We start from the raw sequence: 16,760 nt of genomic DNA on the forward strand, positions 1-16,760 counted from the left end.
TTTGCTCCATATAGTAGTACTAGTAGTATTCCTTCAAAAGTCTATGTTATTACAAATATAATAAATTTTATTTGTATTCATACCTCCATTCTAAATTAATTTTGATCGAATATTCAATTAATAAAATTATGACTCACCAAACCAATAGAGAGTTGAAGAAACAAAGCCAAGATGACTTATGTGAAAAAAAAAACAACTCAACACATAATCTTATAAGTACAATTGAAAAATATGAATCTTAATCTTTAAAACTAGTGTTGCTCAGTTCAAAATCTTATTAAAAAAATCCACAAACATTCAATTACATGAAAATCCTTTAAAAGAAGAGTATTTTTAGTATCAATGGAGAAGAAATAAGGTTCTTTTATAGCCAAAAATTTAACAACTTTAATGAAGAAATAGAAATTTAACTAACCAAATTCCACTTCAATTTCTTGGGTATTTTCTTCTTTGTCTTTGTGTTTCAACTTCATTCATTCGATCAGATATCCAAAAAAGACCTTTATAACCGTAATAAGCCGCCACAATAAACAATACGATAAGGGTACCAAATAGAAGCACTCTTCCAACGATGGCGCTATATTTCTGATCAAAGAAAAAATAATAATTTATTTTCATAAGCAAGCAGACAAACAGCACTTATTCCATGAAAAATGCAAAACCTGAAATTTTGAAATTTGCTTAGTTTCTTTTGCTTGGTTACGTTTTTTCCTTCGCTTCGGTTGGTTATTCTCAGCATCTGTCTCCTTGTTCTGCCAGACAAGGTATTAGTTGGTCATTCCATCAACTTTATTCAATGGAAAAACATTCAAATTTCTCAAACAAAAGTCTCAGCCAATTTCTTTAATCTGACTCAAAAGAGAGGCAGAATTTTGCCCCTAGTCTATATAGATAGTGTGAATCAATTCTACATTAAGAGAGTCACATTTTATGGCAAAGGCAAAGAAAGAGAATTGGTCGGGCAAATCAGAATGATAACTGTCTTAACATATGTTGGATAATATCTTGAAATTAGAATCTTAAAGCCATAATCAGCTGATGCAAATTGAGATATGCCAGAATTTTATGTGAGATGTTAATCCAATGCTACAATTATGTCCAAGCACATATAATTTTATGTCAGATTATCCATTTATTTCACAACAGCATGCCATAGTGGATGGTACGTATATTAGGGTTCCAACTTCCAATGGGCCAATCACGATGGTTGACAAATTTTAAGAGTTAGTTAATTATATAGTATTAGGTTAGGATAATTATATAGTATTTATTAGGTTTGAGACCAGTGTCTTTCCCTCGAGGAGGGTAGCATAATAATTAGATTGGTATTTAACTATTTATTAATTCAAGTTTGATTGGATTCTTGGCTTCTTGTATCTATTGCTATCTCTCACGAATTTGATGGATCTTTAAATATCAAATTCAACCCTAAGAATCTGTATGTATCACACCATTATTAGTGACAACTATGTTTATGTACATCATGGGGTTCCTCAATTAATTGGAGGTTTTTTATCTTTAGAAAATTTACGCCAATTATGATTATTTTTGCTGATATACATGTCAGATTATCTGCTATAATGGTTGCCTAAATAATGTTATGGTATCAATTTGAAGGAATTCTCACTCAATCTCCATGCCACAGGATGTACTGACATAATTCTAAAGAAAGAAATCAAATTTTTTCATATATGATAAACCCCATTATTTCATTATGAAATAGTTACCTCTAGAACTGTAGGTTTCCGATGCTGTAATTCCTGATCCATAACTTTTACTTTACTCTTGCAACCTGATCCGCAAGGAAGCAATCCTAAACCAAATTGGGTTTTAGGAATATCCTTAGGCTCACGACCAGATGTAAGGTATGCCTCTTGAAGTTCTTGACAAAGCCATTCCTTTTTCAATGTTTGGCACCCACATCGAACAGTGACCTATACCATCAGAACAAAAAGGCAACACCAATATCCAATAAGTGGAAGAAAAACATAAGAAATACATACCATGAAAAAAGAAATCACGAATTCGACTTTTTTATTTTCAAAGTTCTGCTACAATAATAAAATATCAGTCAAACAACCATTGATGACATATGTTATCATTTTTCACTTAAAACCAATGACTTCCTATATTTTCTTTCAAGAAATGAAAATAAAAATGTCAGTCCAAGAAATTTAGTGAGAAAATGAGTGTGCCTTGAAATAGAGTGGGAGTATAAGTATGAGGGTATAGAGTGTTATCTAACTTGATGAGTGTAGAGATAATGAATATTTATTTCGCTATGTTAATATTTGTAGAAAAATGAAGAAAAGAGAGAATATTTTATTGCTTTGTGTTTTTGTTGTTTTTCTTACATAAGACTGTCTAGTGCTTAAATAGTAAGATTACATTAGCAAAAAAGGAAATAATTAAATAGTAAAATCATGTAATTGATAATCAACGGTCAATTACCAAATCAATTAGTCTAATTGATTGATTTACAAATCAATTAGTCTAATTGATTGATTTGCTGATGACTTTCTCAACATTCCATTCTTGGAATTATTTTTCTTCCAGGATAATTCTACACTCCCCCTCAAGTTGGGTAGTAGATGTTGAGACTGCCCAACTTGCCACATACTCCTCGAGTCGGCTTGGTGAGTATGTCAGCCACCTGATTACGGGATGTAACATAGAGGGGTGTAATAGAGCCTTGGCAGAGATTGAAGAGGGTGTTGTCGATGAATTGTTGATGACATTCTTTCAATTTGACTGATTCAAAAATCATGATTCACTTAGTTAGAGGAGTGGCTCTTGGCTCTTGGCTCTTGGCTCTTGGCACTTGGCACTTGGCTCTTGGCTCTTGGCTCTTGGCTCTTGGCACTTGGCTCTTGGCTCTTGGCTCTTGGCTCTTGGCTCTTGGCTCTTGGCTCTTGGCTCTTGGCTCAGCTCTTGAAGTGAAAAATGATAATTTTTGGACAGATAAAATGTTGAAAGAAATCTGTCGAGACATGAAGACGATGCTTGCCAAATAAAAGAAAAAATAAATCTGTCAAGACACGAAGACAATGCTCGATACAGATTCTACTAAACTATGGAAGAAAAACGCACTGGAATTTGTGATAAATAATTTTAGAGAAATATGAGATTATAGAATCATTTGAGTTCTCCTCCAATGGCTATTTCCACCATTGGAGGAGGCAGCGGAAGTTGTGAACAGGTTCCTTCAAGATGGAAAAACCTGCTCTGATACCATGTAGAAAAATAAAGAAAAGGGAGAAACTTTATTGCTTTGTGTTTTTGTTGTTTTTCTTACATAAGACTGTCTAGTGCTTAAATAGTAAGATTACATTAGCAAAAAAGGAAATAATTAAATAGTAAAATCATGTAATTGATAATCAACGGTCAATTAGCAAATCAATTAGTCTAATTGATTGATTTACAAATCAATTAGTCTAATTGATTGATTTGCTGATGACTTTCTCAACATTCCATTCTTGGAATTATTTTTCTTCCAGGATAATTCTACAATATTAAATCTAATTTATACCCATAGCTCTTAACAGATAAGGAAGTCTCTAATTTATAGGAGGTCGACTTTATTCTCCATAACTAGATAGTAAGTAGTAATTTCAAAATAAGTGCATTCTCTTAATTTTTCAATATCCCGCATAAATAAGTCAATTTAACCTTAAAACTGAAATTTTAATAGGCAATAAAAGGTAGATTTAGGTTATATTCACTTTTGCACATATTTAAGATGACTTTAAGATTTATTACAAAAGTTCATATAACGAGATTTAGCTGCATATGAAACAAAACATAAAACGACACTGTTCCCAGGAAATTACCTTCTTGGAGCACTTCTCAGGTAGTGGGCATTTACCAGGATGGCATGTCTCTGGGCAAAGATGTGTGCAATTGGGTAATTTTCTACAGAAATAAAGAAATATTTGTTTATTAATGGAGACAGTTCATTAGCTTTTTCTCCCCAGAAAATGACTTATGCGAATCAGGAATCATGATAGCCTGGGAGTAAAAGGGTAAAAACATAAAATAATAATAATAATAGTATTAGTAAATGCACCCCACCAAAGTGACCCGGTGGAAAGAGTCGACCTAAGAAACCAAAATGTCACAAGTTCGATTCCCACCGGAAACGCTTTGAATGAAAGTGGAGAGTCATAGTCATGGCTGTGGAGTGTCATGCTAGTTATCCTTATTTTAAAATAAAAATAAAAATTAGTAATAGTAAATGCACTAGTAGTTTTTTTCAGCACTGAAGAGCTGTTACCAAACTGAAGTGACCAGCAATTTGAACATACTTACTACCATATATTTTTATTACATGCCTAGAAATAATCTTGTTTTAAGTGTTTTCATTTCCTAGGTTGTTTATTTCAATAGTTAGTGTTTAGCAACACTAATCCACTCATTTTAGGCCATCAGATTTGTCTAGAGAACGTCAACATCATTCATTTAGAAGTGTTGGAAGGTTATATGCTGCATTAGGAAATACTGCTTGTCAATCAAACATGAGTCCAAAAATACACACGAGAAAAAGAAAATGACTTTGATATTAGTCCTATACAATTACAAAGGTCGTGTCTTTTCAACTTATTAATTTGGCCTGCAAAATATTATTTTGACCTGTTTAACACATTATTGACCATTTTTTCAAAAACAAACACATTATTGAACCGCTTAACAAATTTAACATAATCTTGACCTGCTTAACACCTTTTGGACCCGTTCAACACACGTTCAACCCGTTTACCATACTTGTTTTACGTGTTTAATACATTTTTGACCCGCTAAACATATTTTGTCCGGTGTGTTAAACAGGTCTAAATGTTTTAAACATGACAAAAGTATGTTAAACAGGTAAAGAATGTCAATAAAATAAAAGAAAATTAATAAAATTTCCAAGAATTATAATTCTATAATCTTATCAACAAAAAAATTGTATTTCAATTTCAATTTCAATTCCAATTCTTATACAATTGAAATTTGAAATCCAGTTCCAATTCCACTCATCCAAACATAGTCATTGCTTTTGTTTCAGTATCTGAATCCGTTTACAAATACTGAAACATAAATTAATTTCTGAGTCTGTGTCAGACTAAATTTAGTTACAGAAATAACAAGTGTTTTGAAATAGGAATGTGTGCAGTGATTGAAAGCCTTTGACTACTTATCACTCTTACTTTATTTTTTAAAAAAAAGGTCAGCTTTCCATTGAAATGAAGAGTGGAACAGAAGAAACGTTACCAAACAGTTTGCAAAAAACAAAAGGGGGTGATAATCAAGAGTACTTATCAGTTCTTTCCCTACTATATATGTCTGTAAGGACATGCCTCTTGTGACTATGGACCTCAAAACAAAGCTTGACTAAAACAAGTTGCTTCAAAGAGAAATTCATAAAAGACGACGTACCTATGACATGGTCCCCCACATGAACGAATATTTATTTGCTCTTCTTCAGATCTGCTATTGTAATACATGCACTCAAAGACATGGACCATAGAGCCACAGTGACAAGACCTTTTTACCAGGGCCTTGCAGGAGGGACATTCACCAGGGTGACAAGTACTCGGACAAGGATGTGTACATGAAGGTTGCCTCTCCTAAAAAAATTAAAAAAAGTCAGACAGGACAAAATATTTCCAAAATATATTATGCATTCTAAGCTTATTTAGCTATATCTGAATGGTCAATGAAAGAGAATAAAAAATTCAATTCATAAAATAAAAAGGTCCTCACACCCTACAGAAAATTAAGGATGGTTTCTTTTGGTGTTCTATATGAGAAAATCTTACCTTTTGACAAGAAAGAAAACATTTTTCACAGGGCTCGCCTCTATCTTGCTGACCCTTAGTTGAACTCCTAAGAGCATGACAAGTTTTGGTACAATAATGATTTTCACAACCAAGTAGATTCCCGCATAAATTGTTACAAGCATAATCAGACTTGTTAGAGCAAATCATCTGCAAGAAGAAAGATAATACCCGGAACATTAATGAGATAGCTTATGAATAACACTTCAACATAACCAGAAGCCAATGGTCTACATAGAAATTTATTTTAAGAACTGCCTCAATAACTAGAAAACAAACCATTCTTTCTTCTCCAAAATGTTCACCAACACATGGCCTCCACACCAATTCAGGGCAAGGAGGACAAACTGAGCCTGGTGTACCCTCAATTGGCTGATTTGATTTCTTTTTCTTGGTGGGCTTCAGGGTAAATTCTGGTTTAGGAGGAGGTTTTGGCCCATGGCACCTAAAATTAAGAAACCAACTTAATCAAGAAGAAAGTATACAAAACATGATTTTCATTCTTCCTCTTACTAATAAGAAGATTGCAACAGAATTTATAACCTTAATTGGCACTTGTGCCCACACGGGTACCCTTCACCACATATCAGCCTGCACTGAGTACAAGCTCCATAATGACATCTGTGTGGCTAGAAAAAAAAATATAGTTCATTAAGTTTTAGAGTTTCAGACATCTTTAATGTGAGAAGAGGATACATTTTGAAAGTTACAATTAAAATCAGTTTACTACAGTATATAATTAGTTATCTATATTACAAGCTTGTATGATCTTGGGTTATTTGAAAACAATCTGGGTTATGAATTCAAAATCGTGTTTGATGAAAAAGTGGATTATTTGAGATTATTTGGGTTAACTTACTAACATTTCTATTTGTATTTAAAATTTAAATTTTATAAAAATTAAGTAAATGTATTTTGGCTGATGAATTAAGTGTTTTGATTGTTGAAAAGATATGTGATATGAGGGGATTATTTGGAAACAATCCAAATCACCCAAGATCAAACAAGCTCTAACTGAATCTCAGAGTGCTTACACACGCAAGGTTAAATTTACTACATGAAAGAGGTCAATATGTAACATGCAAACCACAAACCAATGATGCAACCATGCCCGCAAGAATGCAGCTAAAATCATGAAAGATCACCATAATCTAAGAAAAAGACACTATTACCTTGATAATTGATCCATGATTACACAAAGGAGCTATAGGGCAGGGTTTAGGACACCTAGGAGGCTTCTGATCCATTTCAGTACCACAAGGAACCTGATGATTCACACAACAAATGTCCTCAGAGTGAGTAAAACTCACAAATATTTTATATACACACAAGGGAATGATGTAATTGGGGTCAAGAAAAGATGGATTGTAGTAGAAGACAAAAAAAAAAGGTTTTGCATCCATCTACATCCTAAATCAACTAGAATATACATTTTAGCAATTGAAAAATACAAGGAACCAAACATTGCAAAGTGCTTCACATTACAACACTTTGGGAAGAAAAAAATATTTTGTTGAAATATGAGATATGATATACCCTAAATTAAAATATATATGGTGATTCTGAGATGATTAAGGATAATCATATGTTATTGAATTTGATCAAGAAATTACTTTATGGTATTCTGCAATAGATGATCTCTATCATGTAAGACAATACATTCTCAATAATGCGTCTCTTTGATTCTCTACATGGTATAAGAGATTAAAAAGTATATTGTCTTATACTGTTCAACTTTTTATCTATTACTCCAATTATTTCTTTCACTAAAGTCCACTTCAATCTTTTCTCAGATCAACATAATAGAGTTCTTAACATATTTGGAAACTGCATTTTTCTTAAAACAAAATGTATCTATTATGTTTTAATCATTTACTTTGTTGCTTAAAAATACATTTGAATCGATGTGTAGATGGTTGATGTTCCCTCTTTAACAGATACTGCAACATCTTCTAACATAACTTGTTATTGAATGCATATGTCTAAGATCGTGTGATAGAATCACTAACAAAATAATCATACCTCAAAATGTGTCTCCCCGCATGCACAGGAAATACTCACCATCACAGGGCATGGGGCACAAGCACCTCTGCAAGAAAAACAACTGAGAGTTGACAATAATCCTATGGGTAAGCTACAAATCTAACAGATTATTTAAAATTATTTAATTATTTAGATTCAGCTCAAAATAAGCTAAATTTTTTTAACTAAATTATCTGGCTGAATTCTGTAAGCTATAGATGACTTAACTCGGTAACACATGTTGGACCCACAACGGAGTGAACTAGTCAAGAAGACAACTTTCAGCCTTGAAAAATTAATCAAATTACGCCACTATAAAGGCAAAATAGTCTTTTAAGTACTTTTTCGACATTAGTTACATATTTGATCAAATCAAGTTAAAATTTTATAAGAATTAACTCTTCCGCACACTTACAATTAAGTATACAACATTCTGCACTTAATTTTGAGTTATATAAAACAAACCCCAACACATATCAGTACAAAATAACGAGTAAAATGAATTTATCGCGGTGTTAAATTTTGTTTTATTCTTGTCAATACGAAAATGAAGTATTATAAACATACCTGTGGCATGGAGCAGGACATTTGTGGTTTCTGCACCGCAGCCTTCGATCACAATGCTAACAAATACACAAAAAAAAAAAGTGTCATTAACTCCACAAATTAGCGATAAATTCGAAATAATAAAATGCGAGAGTTACCTCTGAACAAGGGGGACAATCTCCATCACAGCAGCGTTTCTTACAAGCATGACGCCCACAGTCTCGCAATCGTTGGCATTTTCTCTCGCAAGCCAAATCTTGATAACACGGAACCTATTCTAAGATCAGTTCAGTTTCTCCTAATTCGAATTTCACAAAGACATCCAAATATTTCAACATTCGAAAACTGGAATTACCTCTTTCTTTAAACTACCACACCTGCATGACTTCATGACAACAACCCTGCAGGTCTCAATGCATACTCCCCTATGGCAGCGTTCTGAGCATCTGTGGTAACCGCAACTCAATAACTTATTACAAGTTGAACCACACAATGGAGCAGGAATATCACAAGCCATCCCTTCGTACACTTTCTTCCCACATGGGCAAGTCCGTTTCCCCTGAAGAGGACACTCTCCACATTCTTCCCTATGGCATCCCCTGTCGCAGACATGCTTCCCACAAACCAGACTCTTCTTACATGGAATCTCACAACGGAAGTCACGATCACAACAATCTTTCTCCTCTTCAACCTTACCACATTCGCATCTATAAGCTCCTCGAGCCCGACAAGGAGGACATTGTCCTTCATGACAAATTTCTTCACAGGTATGACTCTGACAATCCAGTAATCTCGAACAGACGTCATTACATGAAAAGTTCTTAAACCCACATCGCCGAACATCTTCCACGCCGCCGCAGAAGCAACTACCTTTCACCAGCTTAGGGCAAGATGGACATGGTCCAGGATGACACAGAAGCAAGCAATAGTGGCCACAATTATACTTCAATGACCGATCACAAATCTCACCGCATGAGTGAGGTAAAATCCATGGATCGCTTGGTGGATCGGCTAACTTCCCACAGAAACAATAGTAATTCTTCGGAGTTTGAGCTTTCGAGTAATTGATCCTGCATTTGGGGCAATTCCAGAGTGCTTCTTCAGCCGCCTTGGCACTCGAAATGGGCAGGCGCGTAGCAGCGCGGGTCGCGGCGAGGTCGGAAGACTGACGTGCCCAGCTCTGGATACAGAGAAGGTGGAAGACAGCAAAGCATCCGGAGAAGCAAGACCAAGTTGGATCGGAAGGACGGATCTTTTCGAGACAGATGAGGCATGATAAGGCGCCCGAGCGAGAGGAGAGGAGGAAAGATTGGATCTTTGATAGATCAGAAGAAGAACAACCGTTTATCTCGATGTATGATCGGAAAATGGAGTCGGAAAGATCATGTTGGTGATGGGCTCCGAGTTTGGCAGATGTTGGACTATCATCGGAGTCGCTGCCGGAATATACTGCCGTCGATGTCATTTCTGCTGAAGGTGTGCTGATTGTGGTTTAGTGGAATCTCGTTCAACCATATATAGGTTTAGTTTTTAGGGTCTAGTAGTGAAAATGTTTACTTTAGCTTTAGCACGACTGAACATCTAGGTTTTTGTTTGGTTTTATATTTTTTAAATAACAGTTTGGATTTGAGGACTGTTTCGGTTCCCGACCAATCAAAACGAAGGTAAACCTCATTATGCCGTCATTGTCATTCTTTTCCATATGCATCTATAGAGCTCTTTCCCATTTAAGTAAACTTTTTTTTTACTTCTTTTTAACAGGGAAAATTTGACAAAATAACCCTAATAACATGGTTATTTTAAAAAATAAGCAGGGGAGTAATCTTTGTAAAATTAATCTTTGCCCATTATACCTCCAAATAAAAATATATGTATTTCTTGTTATCCCTCTCTTCCTTTCTTCTTTCTCCCCCAACCGTTTGGTATCTCGTCTCTCTTCTTCTCCCCCAACCAGGATTTAAAAGTTACCCGGTCTAATTTATTTTCAAAAATTATATCCGGACTATTATCAAGCAATCAATTAAAATAAAACAAGTTTAATGTAGCTATTACACTTTAGTGACAGGAAATTATCAATAACGATGATATTTTACCGTCGTTATTGTTATATTCATAAACAAAAATTTGGGCTACCCGGGCTACAGCCCGGGTAAGGTTGAACGTGGTTCCGCCCCTACCCCCGACGAAGCAAGCGAACCAGCGAAATGAAGCAACGTGGATCGATCAACTCCCCGAGGCAACGCCGGAACGCCTTCATCATTTCAGGTGATTTTTTCCCGTTTTTCCGTCGCTTTCCTCATGAATGCATGCTGAATGGAAGAAATTGTTTAGGGTTTTAGTGTTTTAGATTATATGTTTAGGGTTTTGTGAATGCTAAATGGTTTGAAAGGTGGAATATGCATTTTTCGTCTGCAAATATGCATTTTCGTTGTCTGTGATGATGCATTATTCGTCTGCGATGATGCATTTTTCGTAGGCGCAAATGCATTTTTCGTCTGCGAAAAAAAAATTGCCTAAAAATGTAATTTGCGCCTGTGAAAAATGCAATTTAAAGTTATATGAATAGTCTTACAATGAATGATTTTCTCACATGATTATTATTCTATTTTATCTTATGCACTTACAAGTTGTAAAGCTCCACAAATTGAGAAAATTGGGGAAGGGATGGAGGAATGGGAGTTTTTGGAGGCGCGTGATGATCTTGCTGCGCTCGAGAAAGATTGTGAGGTTAGTGCAGAAGGTGGTAAACTAGAAGATGATGATGATCAAGGCGAAGACTATTGAATCCAATTACAATCAAATTAATAATAATGAAAACTAGAGCTTTTAAATCTCATAATAGGATAATACTTGTTTGTTTGTTTATTGTTGTGGTTTAAAATTTGTGTATTGATCCAGGTTCTCCCTGGCATGACTTATTTTCTAGCACTTTGGAGTATTGAGATGACTCACAAGTGTTTACTTTAATTATCCAAACTGAATTAAACTCATAATAAATTTTCTTTGTCATTTGGTAACTCTTTCAATCTCATCATTCCTTTTGATTGCATAGCTTCTTTCCATTGTTTCTTACATGCATCATTAAGGAGTTTGTAAGCCTCTCTATAACGGGGCATTGAGCTTTCCTGAACCGCTTGGCTGATCGAGTATCTTCAAGCTGCGTGAGGGACAATTGTAGCCTTGGCAGTGGACACAACAACGTAATCCTCCAAAGCAATGTCACCAACATTAAACAAGCTTCTATTATTAAATAATATCCAACATGTACAAATTGTAAGTGTTATTAAACAAGCTTCTGTTATGGAGTTTACACTTATAATAAACTCTACATTGTTAAGTAGAGTTTATTGAGTTTGTATTTGGTTTTGGGCTTCGGTCTGACCAAGAGTTATTTAGGTTTATTACTTGAATGTTTACCATATAAATATGTGATTATTAAGAGTTTACAAGTGAGAGACAAAATTCTAGAGAGATAAATTGTGAAACAAAAAACTCTGTATTCCCTCTTCTTCATAGTGAAAATCTGGTGGTGGCTGAAGTGGATGTAGCTCAATTTGAGTGAACCACTATAAATCTGTGTCTTCTTGTGTTCATCTATCTTGTGTTTTTACATATTGTTTTCAAGCAGGTCGGATTTGGGAGATACAAATCCTAACAACTTGTATCAGAGCAACTAGGCTAGATCTGGGCATTGGAAATGATGGCAAGTGAGAACAGTATAGAACATGGGATTGGAAGATTTGATGGGACAGATTATGCCTTATAGAGAATACAGATTGAAGATTATCTCTATGGAAAGAAGCTTCATGTTCCTTTGAGTGAGAAACCAGAGAAGATTGATGAAGCTTGAAGATTATCTCTATGGAAAGAAGCTTCATGTTCCTTTGAGTGAGAAACCAGAGAAGATTGATGAAGCTGAATGGAAACTCCTTGATAGATAGGTTTTGGGAGTTGTCCAATTGACGCTAGCCAAGACGGATGCTCACAATGTAGCAAAGGAGAAGACCACCATGGGTCTGATGAAAGCTCTTTTTGATATGTATGAGAAACAATCTGCTAACAACAAGGTACACTTAATGAAAAGACTCTTTTACTTAAGAATGGTTGATGGTACTTCTGTCACTACTCATTTGAATGAATTCAATACAATTGTGAATCAATGGCTATCTGTTGAGATTGATTTTGGGGATGAAGTTAGTGCCCTGATTTTGTTAGCATCTCTACAAAATAGTTGGGAACCTATGAGGGCAACAATTAGTAATTCAGTTGGAAATACTAAACTGAAATTTGTTGAAGTTAGAGATTGTATTCTTGCTGAAGAGGTTCGTAAAATTGATTTGGTGAAACATTCAAAGGTTCTGCTCTGAATGTGAAAAATATGGGTAGAGGTAATGATAGATATTTCAACCGAGGTAAGAGCAGATTTATGTCAAGGAGAAGGAGGAGTTAGTCTAAGTCTGGGCAGACATTTGAGTGTTGGAATTATGATAAACAAGGTCATTTAAAGAGAAACTGCAAAGCCCCGAAGAAAAAAAGGTGATGATAAAAATGATGCAGCCAACGTTGTTATAGAATCTGTCACTAATGCGTTACTTCTTTCTGTTGATAACCCGATAGATTCATGGGTTTTGGACTCAGGAGCATCTTTCCACACCACTGCTCACAAAAATTAATGGAGAATTATGTGGCTGGAAAGTGCGGGAAAGTATATCTTGTAGATGGTGAGCCACTGGATATTGTTGGCATGGGGGACATCAAATTGAAGATGGCAAATGGTTATGTTTGGAAGATTAATAAGGTGAGACACATTCCAGGTTTAATGCGCAATCTGATTTCTGTTACATAGCTTGATGAAGAAGGTCACAATTTCATTTGTGAAAATGGTGCATGGAAGGTGACTAAAGGAACAATAGTTGTTGCTCGAGGTCACAAAACTGGAACGTTATACACGACTTTAACTTGCAGAGAAGCAGTTGCTGCTGTAGTTGATGACTCGAAGAAAAATGAGTTGTGGCATTGCAGGTTGGGCTATATGAGCGAAAAATGGATAAAAATTATTTTGAAGAATGGACAAATTCTAGAACTAAAGTCTGTTAAACATCAGTTATGTGAAAACTACATTCTTGGAATACAGAAATGGGTGAATTTCTTAAAGATTAGGAAGGAGCTCAAGAAAGAAAGGTTAGAGTATATTTTATGAAGCACAAGTCTGGAGTATTTGTTATTTTCAAGAAATGGAAGGCTTTGGTTGAAAATGAAACAAATCAGAAAGTTAAGTGCTTAAGATCCGACAACGGAGATGAATATATCAATTCAAATTTCAAAGAGTATTGTGCTAGGAATGGGATCAGTATGATGAAGACTGTTCCCTGATCGCCTCAAGAGAATGGAGTAGCTAAACGAATGAATCGAACATTGAACGAGCGTGCTAGAAGCATGAGATTGAATGCAGGGCCCTAAAACCTTCTGGGCAGAAGCTATAAATACTGCTACCTACTTGATAAACATGGGACCCTCTGTTCCTCTTGAATTCAGAATTCCTGAAGAAGCTTGGAGCAATAAAAATGTAAACCTTTCTTATTTGAAAGTGTTTGGTTGTTTATTATATGTTCATATTAATGAATGTAATCGGAGCAAGCTTGAAGTCTAATAAATGTTTTTTTATTGGTTATGGTGATATCGAGTTTGGTTATCGTTTCTGGGATAATCAAATTCGGAAGATCATTCATAACAGAAATGTCATTTTCAATGAACAGGTTCTCTACAAAGATTGTGTTGGGAAGACATCAGATTGTGATTCCAAGTTGGAAGAGACTAGTATAGCCGATTTGAAAGAATTTTCAGATGAATATATATCGACTGTAGAAGAAGAACAATGTGTTGTTGAAGATGAAAGCGTTGAGAACGTGGCCTAGAGGCAAATCAGCAAACACCGATTATACAGTTGAAAAGATCATCAAGGAATCAGAAACCAGTCGAGAGGTGGTCTCCATCTCTGAACTATATATTGTTGACTGATTGAGATGAACCTGAATGCTATGAGGAAACAATACAATCTGATGAAACGGTTAAGTAGGAGCCTGCGATGAAAAATGAGATGAACTCTTTGACGTTGAATCAGACTTGGGAGCTCACTAAGCTACCAAAGAGAAAGAAAACACTTCACAACAAATGGATCTTCAGGATTAAAGAAGAACATGATAAAATCATGAGGTACAAGACAAGATTGGTTGTGAAAGGATTTCAACAAAAAGAAGGTATTGACTACAATAAGATCTTCTTTCCAGTAGTTAAATTGATGACAATCAGAACTATTTTGAGTTTAGTTGTGAAATAAGACCTTTATCTTCAATAAATGGATGTCAAAACTGATTTTCTTCATGGTGATTTAGATGAAGAGATTTATATGCGACAACCAGAAGGATTTGAAATCAAAGGAAAAGATGAACTTGTGTGTAAGCTTTAGAAGAGTCTGTATGATTTGAAACAGGTTCCAAGGCAATGGTACAAGAAGTTCGATAGCTTCATGAAAAGTAACAATTTTCTAAGGTGTGAAGTTGATCATTGCTGCCATATAAAGAGGTTTGATAAATCGTACATTATTTTGCTCCTCTACGTTGATGTCATGTTGATTGCTGGAGCAAGTTTGTATGAGATTAACAAGCTCAAGAAAGAGTTGTCTGAAAAGTTTGCAATGAATGATTTGGGTCCTGCTAAACAAATCCTTGGGATGAGAGTTTTCAGGGATGAATAATTTCTCAAGCTTTCACAAGAAGAATATGTGAAGAAAGTTCTTAGTAGGTTCAACTTGTATAATGCAAAACCAGTTACTACCCCCTTAGCTAGTCACTTCAGACTATCTAAAGACCAGTCACCTTCAATAGAGGAGGATAAAAATTACATGGCCAATGTTCCGTATGCCTCTAACATTGGTTGTATTATGTATGTAATGATTTGCACAAGACTAGACATTGCACATGCAGTGGGAGTTGTTAGCAGATTCATGAGCAATCCGGGTAGACAATATTGGGAAGTAGTAAAGTGAATACTACAATACTTAAGAGGAAGTACAAGTCTCGCTTTGTATTTTCGAAAGTCTAATATGGGTTTAGAAGGATATGTTGATGCTGATAATGGTGGTGATATTGATAGTAGAAAGAGAACAACAGGGTACATTTATACTCTGGGAGGTACTACAATCAGTTGGGTTTTAAAATTGCAGAAGATTGTTGCTCTTTCTAGTTGTGAGACAGAGTATGTTGCTGTGACATAGACTGCTAAGGAGATGATGTGGTTACAACCCTTTTTGCGAGAATTGGGTCAAGACTACGAGGGAAGTGTGTTGCGATGCGACAGTCAGAGTAACATTCATTTGGCAAAGAATCATGTTTATCATGGCAGGACGAAGCATATACATGTTCGTTATCATTTCATCCGGTCAGCTTTAGAAGATGGAGTATTAGCTCTTGAGAAGATTCGCGGAAGTGAGAATCCAGCTGATATGTTGACGAAAGCTGTGACAAATGAGAAACTGAAGTTGTGTGTAACTTCAGTTGGTCTTCTTCGTTAAGACACCGGATGGAAAGCCACTACCGATCGAGAGATGATGAAGTTAGTCTCCAAGTGGGAGATTGTTGAGTTATGGAGCCTACACTTATAATAAACTCTACATTGTTAATTAGAGTTTATTAGATTTGTATTTGGTTTTGGGCTTGGGCCTTACTAATAGTTATTTAAGTTTATTACCTGAATATTTACCCTATAAATATGTGATTATTAAGGGTTTATAAGTGAGAGGCATAATTCTAGAGAGATAAAGTGTGAGGCAAAAAACTTTGTATTCATTCTTCTTCATAATGAAATCTGGTGGTGGCTGAAGTGGATGTAGCTTAATTTGAGTGAACAACTATAAATTTGTGTCTTCTTGTGTTCTTCTTTTTTGCGTTTTTACAAATTGTTTCAAGCAGGTCGCACTAGTAAAAAAATTATTTTTAACAAGAGAAAACACCCTCGGAGAAAAATAAAATGCCTTCAGTGATAGTGTTCATCGAGGGCGATAAATGCTCTCGCAACGTCTCAGTAATACGGCTGTTAGTGATGGAGAATGTAGTATTTCCGAGAGCAATTATATCCCTCGATGATAAAATTATCACCAAGAGCAATGAGTGTCGTTGGAGTATGTATTAAATGATTACCGAAAGCATAAGTTCTGCTCTCGGTGAATGTCTTATTGATTATTGACTACATCTATTATACCACCACCCTCTTCTGATAAATGATTTGGAACCTCTAGTGACAACACATGTTATGTTGTTTCATCTTTCCTAAGTGACAACACATGTTGTTCCAGCGTTCCTAAGTCCGCAGACCTGTTAA

General features: G+C 35.3%; 1 protein-coding gene across 1 annotated transcript; it reads right to left on the minus strand.

Annotated features, from left to right (window-relative positions):
• Positions 1-252: 252 nt before the first annotated feature.
• LOC124919786 (NF-X1-type zinc finger protein NFXL2) lies at positions 253-9,946 on the minus strand. The gene is made up of 13 exons (XM_047460119.1): positions 8,740-9,946; positions 8,543-8,656; positions 8,406-8,461; positions 7,839-7,905; positions 6,989-7,081; positions 6,360-6,445; positions 6,096-6,261; positions 5,799-5,966; positions 5,416-5,606; positions 3,831-3,912; positions 1,728-1,934; positions 663-752; positions 253-585 (listed from the first exon to the last, which is right to left on the minus strand). The coding sequence occupies exons 1-13, from the start codon at positions 9,847-9,849 to the stop codon at positions 427-429; spliced, it is 2,589 nt and encodes an 862-aa protein (XP_047316075.1). The 5' UTR covers positions 9,850-9,946; the 3' UTR covers positions 253-426.
• Positions 9,947-16,760: the final 6,814 nt, after the last annotated feature.

This window comes from Impatiens glandulifera, chromosome 1, assembly GCF_907164915.1.
Source record: "Impatiens glandulifera chromosome 1, dImpGla2.1, whole genome shotgun sequence".
NCBI classification, from domain to species: domain Eukaryota; kingdom Viridiplantae; phylum Streptophyta; class Magnoliopsida; order Ericales; family Balsaminaceae; genus Impatiens; species Impatiens glandulifera.

Bases quoted from the DNA above. Each gene is read 5' to 3' on its own strand.
- LOC124919786 (XM_047460119.1), bottom strand. From the start codon at position 9,849: ATGACATCGACGGCAGTATATTCCGGCAGCGACTCCGATGATAGTCCA. The intron at 5,967-6,095 runs GTTTGTTTTCTA...TTCTTCTTGCAG, and splicing joins ATTTTGGAGAAGAAAGAATG to ATGATTTGCTCTAACAAGTC. The intron at 3,913-5,415 runs GTACGTCGTCTT...TTATTTCTGTAG, and splicing joins TGTGGGGGACCATGTCATAG to AAAATTACCCAATTGCACAC.